Below are 22,134 nucleotides of genomic sequence, written 5' to 3'. Positions count from 1 at the left end.
CTACCTCTGGTGTAGGTATCTCAGACCTGTTGTCTGGAATCTGGTTGCACTCCAGTATTGATGGCAAGGATAAGCAGGTTTGACCATCTATAGACTCTACTTTGAATCCAGTTGCTCTCCTCCCCGCCGTCTCGACAGTACCTGCACATGTCTTCAAGGAGTACGGAGAGCCGGGACCAGCAATGTTGAAGGTGTCGAAAAGAAAGGACTTAGCTAGAGACCTGTTGCTCTGATCATCCAAGATTGCATATACCTTGATCGCCTTATCCCGTTGGCTCGCTGGGAATACTCTGACAAGACAGATCTTTGAGCAGGATCTTCCTGCTACGAGTTCCTTGCAGATCTCTGTGCACTGAGAAGTGACCACTGGGGTGTCCATGTCAGTGTCCATCTGTTTTTCGGCAGACTCTTCTACTCGCGACGATACCCCTGAGGGTGGTCCAGGATGTAAGGCCGTGTTGTGCTCCACACTACTACATTCTGTGCATTTCACACTGGTTTCACAGTTCTTGGCGAAGTGTGAGGTTGTCGCGCAGCATCTGAAGCATATCTTGTTTTCCTTTAGGAAACTCTTACGGTCTTCTAGAGACTTCTCCCTGAAGGCTCTACATTTTAGTAGAGTATGAGGTTTCTTGTGTAGGGGGCAGTGTTTGCTGAGATCCTGCGGTTTGTCCTCTTCTGGAGAGGACTTACTTGCCCTGTAAGGAAAACCTGTGGAGGTAACATTAGTTTTGTGGACTGCCACTGGTGTTTTACTGGGTTTTACACCAGAGGCAGCGGTACATGACATAGTGAAATCGAAACTAGGGTCATTTCTAACTTTAGCCTGCTGAGCAACAAAGTCTACAAACACCCCAAAGGGAGGAAATGGTACCTTATGAGCCTGTTTGTAACGGGACCCGTGACTGACCCACTTTTCTTGTAAGTTGTAAGGGAGCTTTTGGACAATCGGGTTGACACCTCTGGCAGTGTCCAGGAATGCCAACCCTGGTAGATCACCTTCTGCCTGAGTAGCATGTACCTCCATTAACAAGTCGCTCAGTTCCCTGAGCTTTTGATAACCCTTAATTGCTATCTTGGGGAAATCATCAATTCTTTTATACAAAGCATTTTCTATAGCTTCTATTGACCCATAACATTCTTCGAGTCTCTCCCACACCATACGAAGTCCTGTGTGTGGGTACTTTATGTTAATGTTCCTGATTCTTTTGGCATGTTCAGCTGACTCGCTCCCAAGCCACTTAACCAATAGATCTAACTCTTCACTACTGGAAAGATGCAAGTCTCTGATGGCATTCTGAAAAGAGGCTCGCCATGCTCTGTAGCTTTCAGCTCGATCAGTGAACTTTACAAGTCCCTTGGTCACCAGCTCCCGGCGGGTAAAGAACCTTGCAAAGTTCATAGTGGCTGAGTCTGTGCCGACGTGAGCTGGTGTGCTGTTGTTATGCAGTGTTTGTGGTGCATCCTCATACCTGGTAGGAGCTTCTGGCATAGGAAAGTCTGTATAAACCCGTTCAGTGGCGAAGGGTGTCCCTGTCAGTCTGGGCGGAGGCCATACCTTCTGTTCCGTAGGACGGTAGTGGTGATCAATGTCGTTTCGCAGTATACTTTCCTGCTTCCAGTACGGTGTTTGAAGGAAGGATCTCTGGTAATCTGTACAGGCTGGTTGGTGTAACGGATCAGAGTTGTCTTCCACTTTGGGATGTTGGTGGACATATTCTGAGACGCGTTGAGCAGGGTCCTGATGATCAAGGTCTGGTCCACGTATGTCGCTGCCTCGCTCGGATTCAGGAAACTCCACGGCTTCTAAAAACTCAGCTTTGGCTATTGCGGCTGCTGCTTCTTTTTCAGCGGAAAGCCTTTCTAAGGTCGCTTGCAGGCGGGCTCTTTCTGCTTCTTGCTCTGCTCGCAGGCGGGCTCTTTCTGCTTCTTGGCGGGCTCTTTCTGCTTCTTGCTCTGCTTGCAGGCGGGCTCTTTCTGCTTCTTGGCGGGCTCTTTCTGCTTCTTGGCGGGCTCTTTCTGCTTCTTGCTCTGCTTGCAGGCGGGCTCTTTCTGCTTCTTGGTCTGCTTGTCTTAACTTTAACTGCATCTCTTGTGCAGCGAAGGAGGATCTCACTTTCGCCGCCTCAGCTTCTGCTCGGGCGAGGGTGGCAGACCTTTTCGAGGAAGACTTGCTAGAGCGGCTTGTTTGGGACCTCGTCCTGAGTGAAGATGTTTGACTTGCAGACATTTTATGTCCGTTTGCAGGCTGTAGGACGTCTCAGAGCGGGTAGGGGTGACTTCAGCGTGGACTGAGATGTGTGGTGCTTGGTGGGCTGCACTCTCGGTACTTGTGACTGTATGGCGGCCGCTGCGGTATCTGCAGGTAGTGCGGTGTGGTACAAGCGGCTGCGTAGGTGGTATTTGCTATCGCTGGCGTCTAGCCTCCCTTTACTGTAATCCCGGCGCCTAGCTTCCGTTTTACTGTTCTGTCTTCATACACGTTGATACGGTGTGTGATCCAACATACAGCATAAACCACTTCTGTCTTCCAAAGTAAGCAGACTGTTTTCTGTAGTCTAACTTGTTTATTGGTAACAGGTATTGAAATGCGGTAAAACTATAAGAATACAAATGATTTGAGTAAGTATTGGGCACATAACAGCACAACTAATACTATAACTAGCAGAGAAAGCATGCAGGATGATGCAACTTCTACATGCAACTACATACAGTAACTCACAGATAATAGATTTCCCGGGTACTAGTTGCTATGCAGTAATCACATTCTATAGAACAATATATTACAAGAACAAGGATAGCAATCTTACCGGATAAACTAACCAGGGTGGCAGGTAAATGAAGTAGTTCCAACACAGCTGAATAACACGAGTGAACAGGAAAATTCACAGAGAGAGAAAGCTGGGGAATTCCCCTGTCCCATGATGCTTTGGTGCAATCCCATAATGCAACACTCTATTATTCATGGAAAACACAGGTTATAAATTTATCCACCACTGGGTGGTGCTATAACACAGCAAAACTAAACTATGACAATAGTTAACCTTTTAATGTTTGAAACGAACCCCTGTCCTGTTAGAAGGACAGAACAGCTTTTATGCCAACGAAATGGACTCCATATCATGGAATAGTCTCTAGGTGAGCTATTTTATACCGATACATGTTGAAAAAGTTTTTTGAGCCTTTTATGGCAATGAAATGTATCCAAAAAGATGTAATACCTTATGGATGAGCAATATAATACAGATACATTTTGAACAAGTTTTTGAGGGTTATATATCAGCGAAATGGACTCCAGACCACGGAATAATCTATGGGTGAGGAAAATAATATCGATACATTTTTAACAAGTTTTTTGAGGCTTACAGTGCAACAAAATGTACTCAAGAAGATTTAATACCCTATGAGTGAGAAATATAATACCAATGAAATTTGAAGACGTTTTTTGAGGCATATCTATGGGTAGCTTCAGCAGTGGGAGCCAATGTGCAAAAGGCAGTTCTCCAGTCACAGTCTCTGTAAGTATTTGATCCCTACCGACCATTAAGTGTTCTGGCTCCTACAGACCAGTTAGATGCTGCTAATCAACTCGTTACCTGCATTAAAGACAGCCGTCTTACATAGTCACCTTTATAAAAGACTCCTGCCCACAGACCCAATTAATCAGTCAGACTCTAACCTCTACAAAATGGGCAAGACCAAAGAGCTTTATAAGGATGTCAGGGACAAGATCATAGACCTGCACAAAGCTGGAATGGGCTACAAACCCATAAGTAAGACGTTGGGTGAAAAGGAGACAACTGTTGGTGCAATAGTAAGAAAATGGAAGAAATACAAAATGACTGTCAATCGACATCGATCTGGGGCACCATGCAAAATCTCACCTCATGGGATATCCTTGATCATGAGGAAGGTGAGAGATCAGCCTAAAACTACACGGGGGGAACTTGTTAATGATCTCAAGGCAGCTGGGACCACAGTCACCAAGAAAACCATTGGTAACACATTATGCCATAAAGGTTTAAAATCCTGCAGTTCCCACAAGGTCCCCCTTCTCAAGAAGGCACATGTGCAGGCCCATTTCAAGTTTGCCAATGAACACCTGGATGATTCTGTGAGTGATTGGGAATAGGTGCTGTGGTCAGATGAGGCAAAATTGAGGTCTTTGGCATTAACTCAACTCACCGTGTTTGGAGAAAGAGAAATGCTGCCTATGATTCAAAGTACACCGTCCCCACTGTCAAACATGGAGGTGGAAACATTATGTTTTGGGGGTGTTTCTCTGCTAAGGGCACAGGAGTACTTCACCGCATCAATGGGAGAATGGATGGAGCCATGTACCGTAAAATCAATAATGATAACCTCCTTCCCTCTGCCAGAACATTAAAAATGGGTTGTGCTTGGGTTTCCAGCAAGACAATGACCTAAAACATACAGCTAAGGCAACAGAGGAGTTCCTCAAAAAGAAGCACATTAAGGTCCTGGAGAGGCCTAGCCAGTCTCCAGACCTTAATTTCATAGAAAACTTATGGAGAGAATTGAAGCTCCGAGTTGTCATGCGACAGTCTCAAAATCTTAATGATTTAGAGATGACCTGCAAAGGAGAGTGGACCAAAATTCCTCCTGACATGTGCGCAAACCTCATCATCAACTACAAAAAACGTCTGACTGCTGTGCTTGCCAACAAGGTTTCTGCCACCAAGTATTAAGTCTTGTTTGCCAGGGGTATCAAATACTTATTTCTCACTGCAAAATGCAAATACATTTATATAATGTATACAATGTGAGTTTCTGGATTTTATTTTTGATACTCTATATCTCAATGTTAAAATTAACCTACCCTTAAAATTATAGACTGTTCATGTCTTTGTCAGTGGGAAAACTTACCAAATCAGCAAGGGATCAAATACTAAATTCCCCCACTATATACAATCTTCCCATGTTGTTTGTATTTGGTCCAGATTTTAGACACAACTGACTGTGAACAGCCAACATCTTTTGCCACATTGCGTGATGATTTACCCTCTTTTGAGAGTTTGATAATCCTCTCCTTTGTTTCAATTGACATCTCTCGTGTTGGAGCCATGAATCATGTCTGTCCACTTGGTGCAACAGCTCTCCAAAAAGGATCACTCCTTTTTAGATGCAGACTAACGATCAGATTTAATTTGATGCAAGTATTATTGTTGGGTATGAAAATTTACAGGGTGATTCCATAATTTTTTGCTCAGAATTTAGTGATCCCATAATTTTTTCCCTATGCTTTGTTAAAAAAAAGTAACCATTACTGACTTCCACATTTTTTGTTCTTGATTTCTTTTAGTGTTTCTTAAAGACAGAAAGTTGCCATTTGAAATTACTTTAGTTTTGTGCCATGTCTGTGATCTGCTTTTGTTCTGCAAAATTAAACAACTGAATGAACATCCTCCAAGGCCGGTGATTCAAAATTTTTTGCCAGGGGTTGTATACATATTATATATAGTATATATAGTATATATATATATAGTATATATATATATATATATATATATATATATATATATATATATATATATATGTATATATACACTCACCGGCCACTTTATTAGGTACACCATGCTAGTAACGGGTTGGACCCCCTTTTGCCTTCACAACTGCCTCAATTCTTCGTGGCATAGATTCAACAAGGTGCTGGAAGCATTCCTCAGAGATTTTGGTCCATATTGACATGATGGCATCACACAGTTGCCGCAGATTTGTCGGCTGCACATCCCAAAGATGCTCCATACAAGGCAGGATGGATCCATGCTTTCATGTTGTTTACGCCAAATTCTGACCCTACCATCCGAATGTCGCAGCAGAAATCGAGACTCATCAGACCAAGCAACGTTTTTCCAATCTTCTACTGTCCAATTTCGATGAGCTTGTACAAATTGTAGCCTCAGTTTCCTGTTCTTAGCTGAAAGGAGTGGTACCCGGTGTGGTCTTCTGCTGCTGTAGCCCATCTGCCTCAAAGTTCGACGCACTGTGCGTTCAGAGATGCTCTTAGGCCTACCTTGGTTGTAACGGGTGGCGATTTGAGTCACTGTTGCCTTTCTATCAGCTCGAACCAGTCTGCCCATTCTCCTCTGACCTCTGGCATCAACAAGGCATTTCCGCCCACAGAACTGCCGCTCACTGGATTTTTTTTCTTTTTCGGACCATTCTCTGTAAACCCTAGAGACGGTTGTGCGTAAAAATCCCAGTAGATCAGCAGTTTCTGAAATACTCAGACCAGCCCTTCTGGCACCAACAACCATGCCACGTTCAAAGGCACTCAAATCACCTTTCTTCCCCATACTGATGCTCGGTTTGAACTGCAGGAGATTGTCTTGACCATGTCTACATGCCTAAATGCACTGAGTTGCCGCCATGTGATTGGCTGATTAGAAATTAAGTGTTAACAAGAAGTTGGACAGGTGTACCTAATAAAGTGGCCAGTGAGTGTATATAGTGGGGCAAAAAAGTATTTAGTCATTCAGCAATAGTGCAAGTTCCACCACTTAAAAAGATGAGAGGCGTCTGTAATTTACATCATAGGTAGACCTCAACTATGGGAGACAAACTGAGAAAAAAAAATCCAGAAAATCACATTGTCTGTTTTTTTATCATTTTATTTGCATATTATGGTGGAAAATAAGTATTTGGTCAGAAACAAACAATCAAGATTTCTGGCTCTCACAGACCTGTAACTTCTTCTTTAAGAGTCTCCTCTTTCCTCCACTCATTACCTGTAGTAATGGCACCTGTTTAAACTTGTTATCAGTATAAAAAGACACCTGTGCACACCCTCAAACAGTCTGACTCCAAACTCCACTATGGTGAAGACCAAAGAGCTGTCAAAGGACACCAGAAACAAAATTGTAGCCCTGCACCAGGCTGGGAAGACTGAATCTGCAATAGCCAACCAGCTTGGAGTGAAGAAATCAACAGTGGGAGCAATAATTAGAAAATGGAAGACATTCCAGACCACTGATAATCTCCCTCGATCTGGGGCTCAAAGCAAAATCCCACCCCGTGTGTTATGATCCTGGTGGTAAGGAACACATGAACTGACCTGATGGGTAAACCAAAAATAAGGACAAACTCTGGGAATGTGGGAACTTTACTGACCGCAATCCTGATCCTATCAAAACACACTATAGGCAGCCGTGGAGCGTTCCTAACTCGGCCTAGACGCCTCGTTCACAGCCTGAGAAACTAGCTACCCCTAGAGAGAAACAAAGCCTCACTTGCCTCAGAGAAATTTTCCCCAAAGTGAAAGAAGCCCCCCACAAATATTAACGGTGAGTTTAAGGGGAAAACACAAACATAGAAATGAAAATAGGTTTTAGCAAATGAGGCCCGCTAATAACTAAATAGTCAGAAGATAGCAAGGAATCAATATTACAAAAGTATCCACGCAGAGAATACAAAAAGACCCCCACACCGACTCACGATGTGAGGGGCGCAACTCCGCACCCCAGAGCTTCCAGCTAGCAATCAAATAGCATATAAGCAAGCTGGACTGAACTCATAACATACTGAGAAACATTTTCAAATAGCAATGAGCAAAAATGGACTAGCATGAACTTAGCTTATCCATGAGGAGACAGGTCACAAGGGAAGTCCCAGAGAGATCTGAACCAGTACTGAATACAACGACAGCAGGCAACAAGTAAAGGTCCAGATGGAGTTAAATAGGCAGCAAGCCTAGCAGGAAACGAGGCAGCTGGGGTCCAGCTACAGACCAGCCGTAACACTAAAAGCCACCAGAGGGAGCCCATGAACAGAACTCACAAAGTACCACTCATGACCACAGGAGGGAGCCCGAGAACGGAATTCACAACAGTACCCCCCCCCTTGAGGAGGGGTCACCGAACCCTCACCAGAGCCCCCAGGCCGATCAGGACGAGCCAAATGAAGGGCACGAACCAAATCGGCAGCATGGACATCAGAGGCAACAACCCAGGAATTATCCTCCTGACCATAGCCCTTCCATTTAACCAAGTACTGAAGCTTCCGTCTCGAAACACGAGAATCCAAGATCTTCTCCACCACATACTCCAATTCTCCCTCGACCAACACCGGAGCAGGAGGGTCAACAGAAGGAACCACAGGCACCACATACCTCCGCAACAATGACCTATGGAACACATTATGAATGGCAAAAGATGCTGGGAGGTCCAAACGAAATGACACCGGATTGAGGATTTCTAAAATCCTATAAGGACCGATGAAACGAGGCTTGAACTTAGGAGAGGAAACCTTCATCGGAACATAACGAGATGACAACCATATCAAATCCCCCACAAGAAGTCGGGGACCCACACAGCGACGGCGATTAGCAAAGCGCTGAGCCTTCTCCTGTGACGTCAAATTGTCCACTACGTGGTTCCAAATCTGCTGCAACCTATCCACCACAGAATCCACCCCAGGACAGTCAGAAGGTTCAACCTGACCTGAGGAAAGACGAGGATGAAAACCAGAATTACAAAAAAAAGGCGAAACCAAAGTAGCGGAACTAGCCCTATTATTGAGGGCGAACTCAGCCAATGGCAAAAAAGTCACCCAATCATCCTGATCAGCAGAAACAAAACATCTCAGATAAGTTTCCAAGGTCTGATAAGTACGTTCGGTTTGGCCATTCGTCTGAGGATGGAATGCCGAAGAAAAAGACAAATCAATGCCCATCCTAGCACAAAAGGACCGCCAAAATCTGGACACAAACTGGGACCCTCTGTCAGACACAATGTTCTCCGGAATACCATGCAAACGGACCACATTCTGAAAAAACAGCGGAACCAAATCAGAGGAGGGTAACTTAGGCAAAGGCACCAAATGGACCATTTTAGAAAAACGATCACAAACCACCCAGATGACAGACATCCTCTGAGAGACTGGAAGATCCAAAATAAAATCCATGGAAATATGCATCCAAGGCCTCTTCGGGACAGGCAAAGGCAAAAGCAATCCACTGGCACGAGAACAGCAAGGCTTGGCCCGAGCACAAATCCCACAGGACTGCACAAAGGAACGCACATCCCGCGACAAAGAAGGCCACCAAAAGGACCTAGCCACCAAATCCCTGGTACCAAAGATCCCAGGATGACCCGCTAACACTGAAGAATGAACCCCGGAAATAACTCTACTGGTCCATCTATCCGGGACAAACAGTCTCTCCGGTGGACAACGGTCAGGTCTATCGGCCTGAAACTCCTGCAGCACCCGCCGCAAATAAGGGGAGATGGCGGACAAGATCACCCCCTCTCTGAGGATACCAGCCGGCTCAGAAACTCCCGGAGAGTCAGGCACAAAACTCCTAGAAAGGGCATCAGCCTTCACATTCTTTGAGCCCGGAAGGTATGAAACCACGAAATCAAAATGGGAGAAAAACAGCGACCATCGAGCTTGTCTAGAATTTAACCGCTTGGCAGACTCGAGATAAATCAAATTCTTGTGATCCGTCAAGACCACCACGCGATGCTTGGCTCCCTCAAGCCAATGTCGCCACTCCTCGAATGCCCACTTCATTGCCAACAACTCCCGATTACCAACATCATAATTCCGCTCGGCAGGCGAAAACTTTCTAGAAAAGAAAGCACATGGTCTCATCACCGAGCCTTCAGAGCTTCTCTGTGACAAGACAGCCCCTGCTCCAATCTCAGAAGCATCAACCTCGACCTGAAAGGGAAGAGAGACATCAGGCTGACGCAAGACAGGAGCCGAAGAAAACCGACGTTTCAGCTCCTGAAAGGCCTCAACGGCTGCAGAAGACCAATTAGTCACATCAGCACCCTTTCTAGTCAAATCTGTCAAAGGCTTAACCACACTAGAAAAATTAGTGATGAAGCGACGGTAAAAATTAGCAAAGCCCAAGAACTTCTGAAGGCTCTTCACCGATGTAGGTTGAGTCCAGTCATAGATGGCCTGGACTTTAACTGGATCCATCTCGATAGTAGAAGGGGAAAAAATAAAGCCCAAAAAGGAGACCTTCTGGACTCCAAAGAGACATTTAGAGCCCTTCACAAACAAGGCATTGGCACGCAGGACCTGAAACACCATCCTGACCTGCTTCACATGAGACTCCCAGTCATCAGAAAAGACCAAAATATCATCCAGGTACACAATCATGAATCTATCCAGATACTCTCGGAAGATATCGTGCATGAAGGACTGAAACACGGAAGGGGCATTAGAAAGCCCAAAAGGCATCACCAAGTACTCAAAATGAACTTCGGGCGTATTAAATGCTGTCTTCCATTCATCGCCCCGCTTTATACGCACAAGATTATAAGCTCCTCGAAGATCTATCTTGGTGAACCAACTAGCCCCCCTAATCCGAGCAAACAGATCGGACAGCAGAGGCAAAGGGTACTGAAATTTGACCGTGATTTTATTTAGAAGGCGATAATCTATACAGGGTCTCAGAGAACCATCCTTCTTGGCCACAAAAAAGAACCCTGCACCCAAAGGTGACGAGGACGGACGAATATGCCCTTTCTCCAAAGACTCCTTTATATAGCTCCGCATAGCGGTATGTTCAGGTACAGATAAATTAAAAAGTCGACCCTTAGGGAACTTGCTACCAGGAATCAAATTTATGGCACAATCACAATCCCTATGAGGAGGTAGGGTACTGGATTTGGGCTCATCAAATACATCCTGGTAATCCGACAAAAATTCAGGGACTTCAGAAGGAGTAGAAGAAGCAATTGACACCAAAGGAACATCGCCATGTACCCCTTGACGACCCCAGCTTGACACAGACACTGCTCTCCAATCCAGGACTGGATTATGAACCTGCAGCCATGGCAGACCCAACACGACAACATCATGCAAATTATGTAACACCAGAAAGCGAATAACCTCCTGATGTGCAGGAGTCATGCACATAGTCACTTGAGTCCAGTACTGAGGCTTATTCTTGGCCAATGGCGTAGCATCAATTCCCTTTAGTGGAATAGGGAATTGCAATGGCTCCAAGATAAAACCACAGCGCCTGGCAAATGACAAATCCATCAAATTCAGGGCAGCGCCTGAATCCACAAAAGCCATAACAGAGTAGGATGACAGAGAGCAAATCAAAGTAACAGACAAAATAAATTTAGGTTGTACAGTACCAATGGTGACAGACTTAGCTAACCTATTTGTGCGCTTAGAACAATCAGAGATAACATGAGTGGAGTCACCACAGTAAAAGCACAACCCATTCAGACGTCTGTGATTTTGCCGTTCGATTCTGGTCAGAATCCTGTCACATTGCATAGACTCAGACTTCTGTTCAGAAAACACCGCCAGATGGTGCACAGGTTTGCGCTCCCACAAATGCCGATCAATTTGAATGGCCAAAGACATTGACTCATTCTGACCCGCAGGCGTGGGGAACCCCACCATAACATCCTTAAGGGCTTCAGAAAGACCCTTTCTGAAAATCACTGCCAGAGCACACTCATTCCATTGAGTGAGCACAGACCACTTCCTAAACTTCTGACAGTAAACCTCTGCTTCATCCTGACCCTGAGAGAGAGCCAGCAAAATCTTTTCTGCCTGGTCTACTAGATTAGGTTCCTCATAAAGCAATCCAAGCGCCAGAAAAAACGCATCCACATTTAGCAATGCAGGATCTCCTGGCGCCAGGGAGAATGCCCAATCTTGAGGGTCACCACGTAACAAAGAAATAATAATTCTAACTTGCTGAGCAGGGTCACCAGAGGAATGAGGTCTCAGAGAAAGAAACAATTTGCAATTATTTTTGAAATTCAAAAACCTAGATCTATCTCCAGAGAACAGCTCAGGAATTGGTATTTTAGGTTCTGACATAGGACTGCGAACTACATAATCCTGAATGCTTTGTATCCTTGTAGCAAGCTGATCCACACAAGAGGACAGACCTTGAATGTCCATATCTGCAGCTGAGTCCTGAACCACCCAGAGATTAAGGGGAGGAGAGAGGCTAAACACACTGCAGAGGAAAAAAACACAAAACCTCAGAACTTCTCTTATCCCTCTTTTGCGATGCATTAACACTTTAATGGCCTGCTGTACTGTTATGATCCTGGTGGTAAGGAACACAATAACTGACCTGATGGGTAAACTAAAAATAAGGACAAACTCTGGGAATGTGGGAACTTTACTGACCGCAATCCTGATCCTATCAAAACACACTATAGGCAGCCGTGGAGCATTCCTAACTCGGCCTAGACGCCTCGTTCACAGCCTGAGAAACTAGCTACCCCTAGAGAGAAACAAAGCCTCACTTGCCTCAGAGAAATTTTCCCCAAAGTGAAAGAAGCCCCCCACAAATATTAACGGTGAGTTTAAGGGGAAAACACAAACATAGAAATGAAAATAGGTTTTAGCAAATGAGGCCCGCTAATAACTAAATAGTCAGAAGATAGCAAGGAATCTGTGCGGTCAGTATAAAATACTACAAAAGTATCCACGCAGAGAATACAAAAAGACCCCCACACCGACTCACGATGTGAGGGGCGCAACTCCGCACCCCAGAGCTTCCAGCTAGCAATCAAATAGCATATAAGCAAGCTGGACTGAACTCATAACATACTGAGAAACATTTTCAAATAGCAATGAGCAAAAATGGACTAGCATGAACTTAGCTTATCCACGAGGAGACAGGTCACAAGGGAAGTCCCAGAGAGATCTGAACCAGTACTGAATACAACAACAGCAGGCAACAAGTAAAGGTCCAGATGGAGTTAAATAGGCAGCAAGCCTAGCAGGAAACGAGGCAGCTGGGGTCCAGCTACAGACCAGCCGTAACACTAAAAGCCACCAGAGGGAGCCCATGAACAGAACTCACAAAGTACCACTCATGACCACAGGAGGGAGCCCGAGAACGGAATTCACAACACCCGTGGGGTCAGAATGATCACAAGAACGGTGAGCAAAAATCCCAGAACCACGCGGGGGGACCTAGTAAATGAACTGCAGAGAGCTGGGACCAATGTAACAAGGCCTACCATAAGTAACACACTACTCCACCATGGACTCAGATCCTGCAGTGCCAGACGTGTCCCACTGCTTAAGCCAGTACATGTCCGGGCCCGTCTGAAGTTTGCTAGAGAGCATTTGGATGATCCAGAGGAGTTTTTGGAGAATGTCCTATGGTCTGATGAAACCAAACTGGAACTGTTTGGTAGAAACACAACTTGTCGTGTTTGGAGGAAAAAGAATACTGAGTTGCATCCATCAAACACCATACCTACTTTAAAGCATGGCGGTGGAAACATCATGCTTTGGGGCTGTTTCTCTCCAAAGGGGCCAGGACGACTGATCCGGGTACATGAAAGAATGAATGGGGCCATGTATCGTGAGATTTTGAGTGCAAACCTCCTTCCATCAGCAAGGGCATTGAAGATGAAACGTGGCTGGGTCTTTCAACATGACAATGATCCAAAGCACACCGCCAGGGCAACGAAGGAGTGGCTTCGTAAGAAGCATTTCAAGGTCCTGGAGTGGCCTAGCCAGTCTCCAGATCTCAACCCTATAGAAAACCTTTGGAGGGAGTTGAAAGTCCGTGTTGCCAAGCGAAAAGCCAAAAACATCACTGCTCTAGAGGAGATCTGCATGGAGGAATGGGCCAACATACCAACAACAGTGTGTGGCAACCTTGTGAAGACTTACAGAAAACGTTTGACCTCTGTCATTGCCAACAAAGGATATATTACAAAGTATTGAGATTAAATTTTGTTTCTGACCAAATACTTATTTTCCACCATAATATGCAAATAAAATGATAAAAAAACAGACAATGTGATTTTCTGGATTTTTTTTCCTCAGTTTGTCTCCCATAGTTGAGGTCTACCTATGATGTAAATTACAGACGCCTCTCATCTTTTTAAGTGGTGGAACTTGCACTATTGCTGAATGACTAAATACTTTTTTGCCCCACTGTGTATATATATACTAGATATTCTAACGCATCGGGTATTCTAGAATATGTATGCGTAGTGTATAGCACAGCCCACGTAGTACATTGCACAGCCCACTCAGTACATTGCGCAGCCCACGCAGTACATTGCGCAGCCCACGCAGTACATTGCGCAGCCCACGCAGTACATTGCGCAGCCAATGCAGTACATTAATAATAATAATAATAATCTTTATTTTTATATAGCGCTAACATATTCCGCAGCGCTTTTACAGGTTGCACACACGTTATCGTCACTGTCCCCCGTTGGGGTTCACAATCTAAATTCCCTATCAGTATGTCTTTGGAATGTGGGAGGAAACCGGAGTACCCGGAGGAAACCTACGCAAACACGGAGAGAACATACAAACTCTTTGCAAATGTTGTCCTTAGTGGGGCTTGAACCCAGGACTCCAGCGCTGCAGGGCTGCTGTGCTATCCACTGCGCCACCGTGCTGCCCATTGCGCAGCCCACGCAGTACATTGTGCAGCCCACTCAGTACATTGCGCAGCCCACGTAGTACATTGCGCAGCCCACATTGTATATTGCGCAGCCCACGTAGTACATTGCGCAGCCCACATAGTACATTGCACAGCCCACGTAGTATATTGCGCAGCCCACGTTGTATATTGCGCAGCCCACGTTGTATATTGCGCAGCCCAAGCAGTACATTGCTCAGCCCACGTTGTACATTGCGCAGCCCACGTTGTATATTGCGCAGCCCACGTTGTATATTGCGCAGCCCACGTTGTATATTGCGCAGCCCACGTTGTACATTGCGCAGCCCACGTTGTATATTGCGCAGCCCACGTTGTATATTGCGCAGCCCAAGCAATACATTGCTCAGCCCACGTTGTATATTGTGCAGCCCACGTTGTATATTGCGCAGCCCACGTAGTACATTGCGCAGCCCACGTAGTACATTGCGTAGCCCACGTTGTACATTGCGCAGCCCACGTAGTATATTGCGCAGCCCATGTTGTATATTGTGCAGCCCACGTAGTATATTGCGCAGCCCACGTTGTATATTGTGCAGCCCACGTTGTATATTGCGCAGCCCATGTTGTATAGTCATGTAGTATATTGCCCAGCCACGTAGTATATTGCCCAGCCACGCAGTATATAGCCCAACCACATAGTATATAGCACAGCCCATGTAGTATATTGTGCAGCCCACGTAGTATATTGCGCAGCCCACGTTGTATATTGTGCAGCCCACGTTGTATATTGCGCAGCCCATGTTGTATAGTCATGTAGTATATTGCCCAGCCACGTAGTATATTGCCCAGCCACGCAGTATATTGCCCAGCCACGTAGTATATTGCCCAGCCACGCAGTATATTGCCCAGCCACGTAGTATATTGCCCAGCCACGCAGTATATAGCCCAGCCACATAGTATATTGCGCAGCCCATGTTGTATATTGTGCAGCCCACGTAGTATATTGCGCAGCCCACGTTGTATATTGTGCAGCCCACGTTGTATATTGCGCAGCCCATGTTGTATAGTCATGTAGTATATTGCCCAGCCACGTAGTATATTGCCCAGCCACGCAGTATATAGCCCAGCCACATAGTATATAGCACAGCCCATGTAGTATATTGCCCAGCCACGTAGTATATTGCCAAGCCCATGTAGTATATTGCCCAGCCCATGTAGTATATTGCCCTGCCACGTAGTATATTGCCAAGCCCATGTAGTATATTGCCCAGCCCACGCAGTATATAGCAATGTGGGCATCATATCCCTGTTCAAAAAAAGAAATAAAATAAAAAATAGTTATATGCTCACCTTCCGTTGGCCCCCAGATCCAGGCGAAGCGGTTACCGACGCTGCTCGTGCGCTCCGGTCCCAAGAGTGCATTGTGGTCTCACGAGATGATGACGTAGCGGTCTCGCGAAACCGCTACATCATCATCTCGCGAGATTGCAGCATGGACCGGTTACCGGAGCGTCGCGTGCGGGAAAGGCTTGTTGTCGATCCGGGGGCCGACAGACGGTGAGTATATAACGATTTTTTATTTTTTTAGTATTTTTAACATTAGATCGTTTTACTATTCATGCCGCATAGGCAGCATGAATAGTAAAAAGTTGGTCACACAGGGTTAATAGCAGCGGTAATGGAGTGCATTACACCGCGGCATAACGTGGTCCGTTACCGCTGCCATTAACCCTGTATGAGGGCAGACTGGAGGGGAGTACGGAGCGGGCACTAACTGCGGGGAGGAAGGAGCGCCATTTTTCTGCCGGACTGTGGCCGTCGCTGATTGGTCGTGGCTGTTTTGCCACGACCAATCAGCGACTTGGATTCCATGACAGACAGAGGCCGCGACCAATGAATATCCGTGACAGACAGACAGAAGGACAGACAGACGGAAGTGACCCTTAGACAATTATATAGTAGACTAGCTGTACTACCCGGCTTCGCCCGGGTTAATGACTGCTGTTAGCAAAATAGAATGTGTTAACAAAAATTTATTCTGCACACAAAAACCACAAAACAAATAGATAGAAATGTAATTATTAAAAGGCAAAAACTAAGCAAATAGAAGCATTTCACAACATATATTAGCTTTGTTATACTGAGAATGTCTTTGTTGCCTATATTAACCAATCAGAGCTCAGGTTAATTAACTGTAGCAAAATAGAAGCTGAGCTGTGATTGGTTGCTATTGGCAGCCTGATAAATCCCCAGCCAACAGGAAGCCCTCCCCCCTGGCAGTATATATTAGCTCACACATACACATAATAGACAGGTCATGTGACTGACAGCTGCCGTATTTCCTATATGGTACATTTGTTGCTCTTGTAGTTTGCTTATTAATCAGATTTTTATTTTTGAAGGACAATACCAGACTTGTGTGTGTTTTAGGGCGAGTTTTATGTGTCAAGTTGTGTGTGTTGAGTTGCGTGTGGCGACATGCATGTAGCGACTTTTGTGAGATGAGTTTTGTGTGGCGACATGCGTGTAGCAACATTTTGTGTGTTGAGTTGCATGTGACAGGTTAGTGTAGCAAGTTGTGTGCAGCAAGATTTGTGCATGGCGAGTTTTGCGCGTGGCGAGTTTTATGTGTGGTGCATTTTGAGTATGTGCAAGTTTTGTGTGAGGCAACTTTTGCATGTGGTGCAACTTTTGTACATGTGGCAATTTTTCTGTGTGTGCAAGTTTTGCATGAGGTGAGTTTTCCATGAGGTGAGTTTTGCACGTGTGGCGAGTTTTGCGTGAGCCTAGTTTTGCATATGGCGAGTTTTGCATGTAGCGAGTTTTGAGTGGTGACTTTTGTGTTTCGACTTTTATGTGGCGAGGTTGGTGTGTGTGTGTGGTGAAATGTGTGCTGAGGGTGGTATATGTGTTCAAGCACGTGGTAGTGTGTGGCGCATTTTGTGTTTGTGTTCATATCCCCGTGTGTGGTGAGTATCCCATGTCGGGGCCCCACCTTAGCAACTGTACGGTATATACTCTTTGTCGCCATCGCTCTCATTCTTTAAGTCCTCATTGTTCACATCTGGCAGCTGTCAATTTTCCTCCAACACTTTTCCCTTCACTTTTTCCCCATTATGTAGATAGGAGCAAAATTGTTTGGTGAATTGGAACGCGCGGGGTTAAAATTTCACCTCACAACATAGCCTATGACGCTCTCGGGGTCCAGACGTGTGACTGTGCAAAATTTTGTGGCTGTAGCTGCGACGGTACAGATGCCAATCCCGGACATACACACATACATACATACACACATTCAGCTTTATATATTAGATATACCTGTATGTAATCTCCTGTATATAGTATATACCTGTGTGTCATCTCACCTATATATAGTATATATCTGTGTGTCATCTCCTGTATATAGTATATACCTGTATGTCATCTCCTCCTATACATAGCATATACCTGTGTCATCTCCTCCTGTATATACTATATACCTGTAGGTAATCTGCTCCTGTATATAGTATATACCTGTGTGTCATCTCCTCCTGTATATAGTATATACCTGTATGTCATCTCCTCCTGTATGTAGTATGTACCTGTATGTCATCTCCTCCTCTATATAGTATATACCTGTGTGTCATCTCTCCTGTATATAGTATATATCTGTGTGTCATCTCCTCCTGTATATAGTATATACCTGTGTGTCATCTCCCCTGTAAATAGTATATACCTGTGTGTCATCTCCTGTATATAGTATATAGCTGTATGCCATCTCCTCCTGTATTAGCCCTCGTTCACACGTTATTTGGTCAGTATTTTTACCTCAGTATTTGTAAGCTAAAATGGCAGCCTGATAAATCCCCAGCCAACAGTAAGCCCACCCCCTGGCAGTATATATTAGCTCACACATACACATAATAGACTGGTCATGTGACTGACAGCTGCCGGATTCCTATATGGTACATTTGTTGCTCTTGTAGTTTGTCTGCTTATTAATCAGATTTTTATTTTTGAAGGATACCAGACTTGTGTGTGTTTTAGGGCGAGTTTCGTGTGTCAAGTTGTGTGTGTTGAGTTGCGTGTGGCGACATGCATGTAGGGACTTTTGTGAGATGAGTTTTGTGTGGCGACATGCGTGTAGCAACTTTTTGTGTGTCGAGTTGCATGTGACAGGTTAGTGTAGCAAGTTGTGTGCAGCAAGTTTTGCGCATGGCGAGTTTTGCGCGTGGCGAGTTTTATGTGTGGTGCCTTTTGAGTATGTGCAAGTTTTGTGTGAGGCAACTTTTGCATGTGTTGCAACTTTTGTGCATGTGGCAATTTTTCTGCGTGTGGCAATTTTTCTGCGTGTGCAAGTTTTGCGTGTGGCGAGTTTTGCACGTGTGGCGAGTTTTGCATGTGGAGAGTTTTGCGCGTGGCGAGTTTTGAGCGGCGACTTTTGTGTTTCTACTTTTATGTGGCGAGGTTGGTGTATGTGTGGTGAAATGTGCACTGAGGGTGGTATATGTGTTCGAGCACGTGGTAGTGTGTGGCGCATTTTGTGTGTGTGTTCATATCCCCGTGGTGGTGTGATTATCCCATGTTGGGGCCCCACCTTAGCAACTGTACAGTATATACTCTTTGGTGCCATCGCTGTCATTCTTTAAGTCCCCCTTGTTCACATCTGGCAGCTGTTAATTTGCCTCCAACACTTTTCCTTTCATTTTTTCCCCATTATGTAGATAGGGGCAAAATTGTTTGGTGACTTGGAAAGCGCGGGGTTAAAATTTCACCTCACAATATAGCTTTGACGCTCTCAGGGTCCAGACGTGTGACTGTGCAAAATTTTGTGCCTGTAGCTGCGACGCCTCCAACACTTTTCCTTTCACTTTTTCCCCATTATGTAGATAGGGGCAAAATTGTTTGGTGAATTGGAAAGCGCGGGGTTAAAATTTCACCTCACAACATAGCCTATGACGCTCTCGGGGTCCAGACGTGTGACTGTGCAAAATTTTGTGGCTGTAGCTGCTACGGTTCAGATGCCAATCCCGGACATACATACATACATACATACATACACACACACACACATTCAGCTTTATATATTAGATATATATACACGCAGTATAATGGTCCCATAGGTTGACCACTTTGGTTGTTGATTTTGGGGGCAATGTGAGGCTCATATTGTATGTAGGGGGCTGTCGGCATGCTTAATTCTGATCAACATTAAGTCATACAATTATTAATATTTTTTTTATATATTAATATTGAACAGAATTAATTAACCATTTTGTTTGGCCTCCACAACAGTCATGGTCTGTCATGTTACCACTTGCGAAAATTAATCTCCCACCTCTACTCCACTTTGTACAGCACTATGTTATTTATAGTTCGTACATAAAGGAAAAATATGCGCATTTGACATTTTCAGTGTATGGATGTGCACCAGAGCACCTGTGTGTTACTCGCATGACCTATCACATGATCTATCGGGGGTCATGTGACATGTCACGTGATACATCAGGTACTTGGAGGTCCACGCCTTCTAAACTACCTGGGGCCCTGGCAACTCTTAATCCACCCCTGATCGCATCTGATGGATAAGCCTTTTTCTGCTTCTCTGAATGACTGCCAGCTTGTTAAGAGACATTAATAGCTGGAAGCTAGGAATCCTTGTTCCAAGTTATCAATCTGTCTAAATTCACTCTAACCCTATTTTGGCACAAAATATAATTGAGGTGTATTCCGAGAATGTGATAGTGGCCCATTAGCAAGCAGTTTGCATAGCATTTTACCTGACTGGAGTCTGTGATTCTTTTAGGGCTCCCTGCACAAATCATCCCATCAGACAATCCAGGGTAGTAACGGTGACACAACCGGCGGCTAACAATAGTGACATTCGTCTCAAATAATTTATCTGTGTCGCGTGTCCGGTCAATTAGTCCCCAGCCTGCGATACTGCATGGTGTATCTTTTGGAAGGTCACTGCTACTGGAAGGAAGAGGAATTGTCTGTACATATTCATTTAACACAGCCCGAGATGAAAGCTAGTAGGAGGAAAAACATAATGATCAGTATTACAAATGAAGCTGGGTTATAAGAAGTACTGCTCAGAAAGATGTTTTCACTATATAATACTACATCTATTCAGTTCCAATACAACATTTGTGAATTTAGCCCCAGATCAAAATTGCTAGGTCTAAAATTTTAATTTTGAAAAAGGCAATTTGAAAGATGGCTTAAATGGTTTGACCAGTACCTGGACAACCTATGTTTAAAATAAGTAGTTCCCATTGTGAAATAAAAATAACATATTCTCACTTCGTGCACTGGGGCCATTTCACCTATGTCGGCGCTGGATCTCCGGAGCTCACATGACATTTTTATGCCACGTGAGCCCTGCAGGACTTAAATTACATAACGATTTCACATGAGCCCCTGAGAGACATGGCACCAACATTGCTGAAATTTCGTCAGTGCAGAAAGTGAGTATATTTACATAGCTACACAGGTTGAAAAAAGACCTAGGTCCATCAAGTTCAACCTTTCTCCACCAATTGTACATTTTGTCACTAAATTATCTATAACCAGTTTAACCACCAATGTTACGTGTATTGAGGAAATCATCCAGCCCTATTTAAAGGCTGTTATAGTGTCTGCCATTACTACTTCTTGTGGTTGGGCATTCCACAGTCTGACTCATCTAACGGTAAAGAACCCTTTCATATTTAGCTGCCAAAATCACCTTTCCACTTGTAATGAATGCCCCCTGGTCCTTAGTATGGTCTTTGGAAGGAAAAAAAACACCAATGTCCCTCGGTGGGCTCTAATCTTTTGGTTAGCAGCCTGTTATTTTTACTTTACACAGGGGGACTACTTATTTTAAAAATGGTTTGTCCATGTAGCGGACAACCCCTTCACAGAGGACCTTTAGATTTAAACTGACTGTTATTTTAGAACAGTTTTTCCTTTTTCTTTGTGCCCCTCTTCCAAAAGTTGTGATCTCCGGAAATAAAGATGAAAGTCTTCCCTTCAACCAACTGAGCAGATACCAAGGAACTTATCTTTCGTCGTTTGATTTTTCTCATTTATGCCCACAAAGAAGGTCACAGCTGCAGTTTGGCTCAGCGTGTCCTCCTCAGAAGAGTTCTGTCTCATAAACACCATGTCCTATCCTGATCAGCAGTATTGGAGCGCCGGGGCACATGAGAAAAGCAACACTGATGGATCTGGCTCTCCCGCACTGCTGCTGCCGATGCTCCACTAGCTGCTTTCAGCGTGGTCATGTGAGATAAATCTCATCTTAGAAGAACACGCTGAGTCAGGTTGTAGCTGCACCCTTTTCTGTGGATATTTGCTTTATCTCCTCTGTGAAACAGCCTTGTTTCATTGACCAGAGTCATAGAGGAGAAAAAATGTTCACAGAGCTGTTGTGCCTAATATGCCCAGTTGATAGAAGAAAAAAATTGCACCTCAACTACCGCGGATACAATTTTGGAACAGAGGACGCAAAAGAAAAGAAAAAAACTGTTCCAGAGTCAGTGGAGCAGCTCCAGTTGGAGGAGGTACTCAATTTAAAGGGGATATCCCAGACTTTAAAAAAAGGGACGTAGTTGCTAACAAAGCAACTATCTGTCTGTTGCTGCCAGTGCTAATCATTGACCACTCCTGCCATAGATTCAGCTACTCTTTGTCAACAGAGCAGTAGTTTTTCTTCATCTAGACAGAGCGGGACTACTGGGGTCATGCTGATTGACAGCCGTCTCTCTGCTGTCTAATTGGCGGAAGCCCTTGAAGAG

General features: G+C 44.7%; 1 protein-coding gene across 1 annotated transcript in view; it reads right to left on the bottom strand.

Annotated features, from left to right (window-relative positions):
* Positions 1-22,134, bottom strand: part of LOC143782822 (mast cell protease 1A-like) — a 76,289-nt gene that overhangs the window by 10,089 nt on the left and 44,066 nt on the right. Inside the window, exon 4 of the mRNA XM_077270708.1 lies at positions 20,131-20,382. Coding sequence (XP_077126823.1) covers positions 20,131-20,382 — 252 coding nt within the window. The remainder of the gene's footprint in view (positions 1-20,130; positions 20,383-22,134) is intronic.

The sequence above is a fragment of the Ranitomeya variabilis genome, chromosome 1, assembly GCF_051348905.1.
Source record: "Ranitomeya variabilis isolate aRanVar5 chromosome 1, aRanVar5.hap1, whole genome shotgun sequence".
Classification (NCBI taxonomy): Eukaryota; Metazoa; Chordata; class Amphibia; order Anura; family Dendrobatidae; genus Ranitomeya; species Ranitomeya variabilis.
The sequence above is the reverse complement of the archived record's forward strand: the minus strand, read 5'-3'. Positions and strand labels throughout refer to the sequence as shown.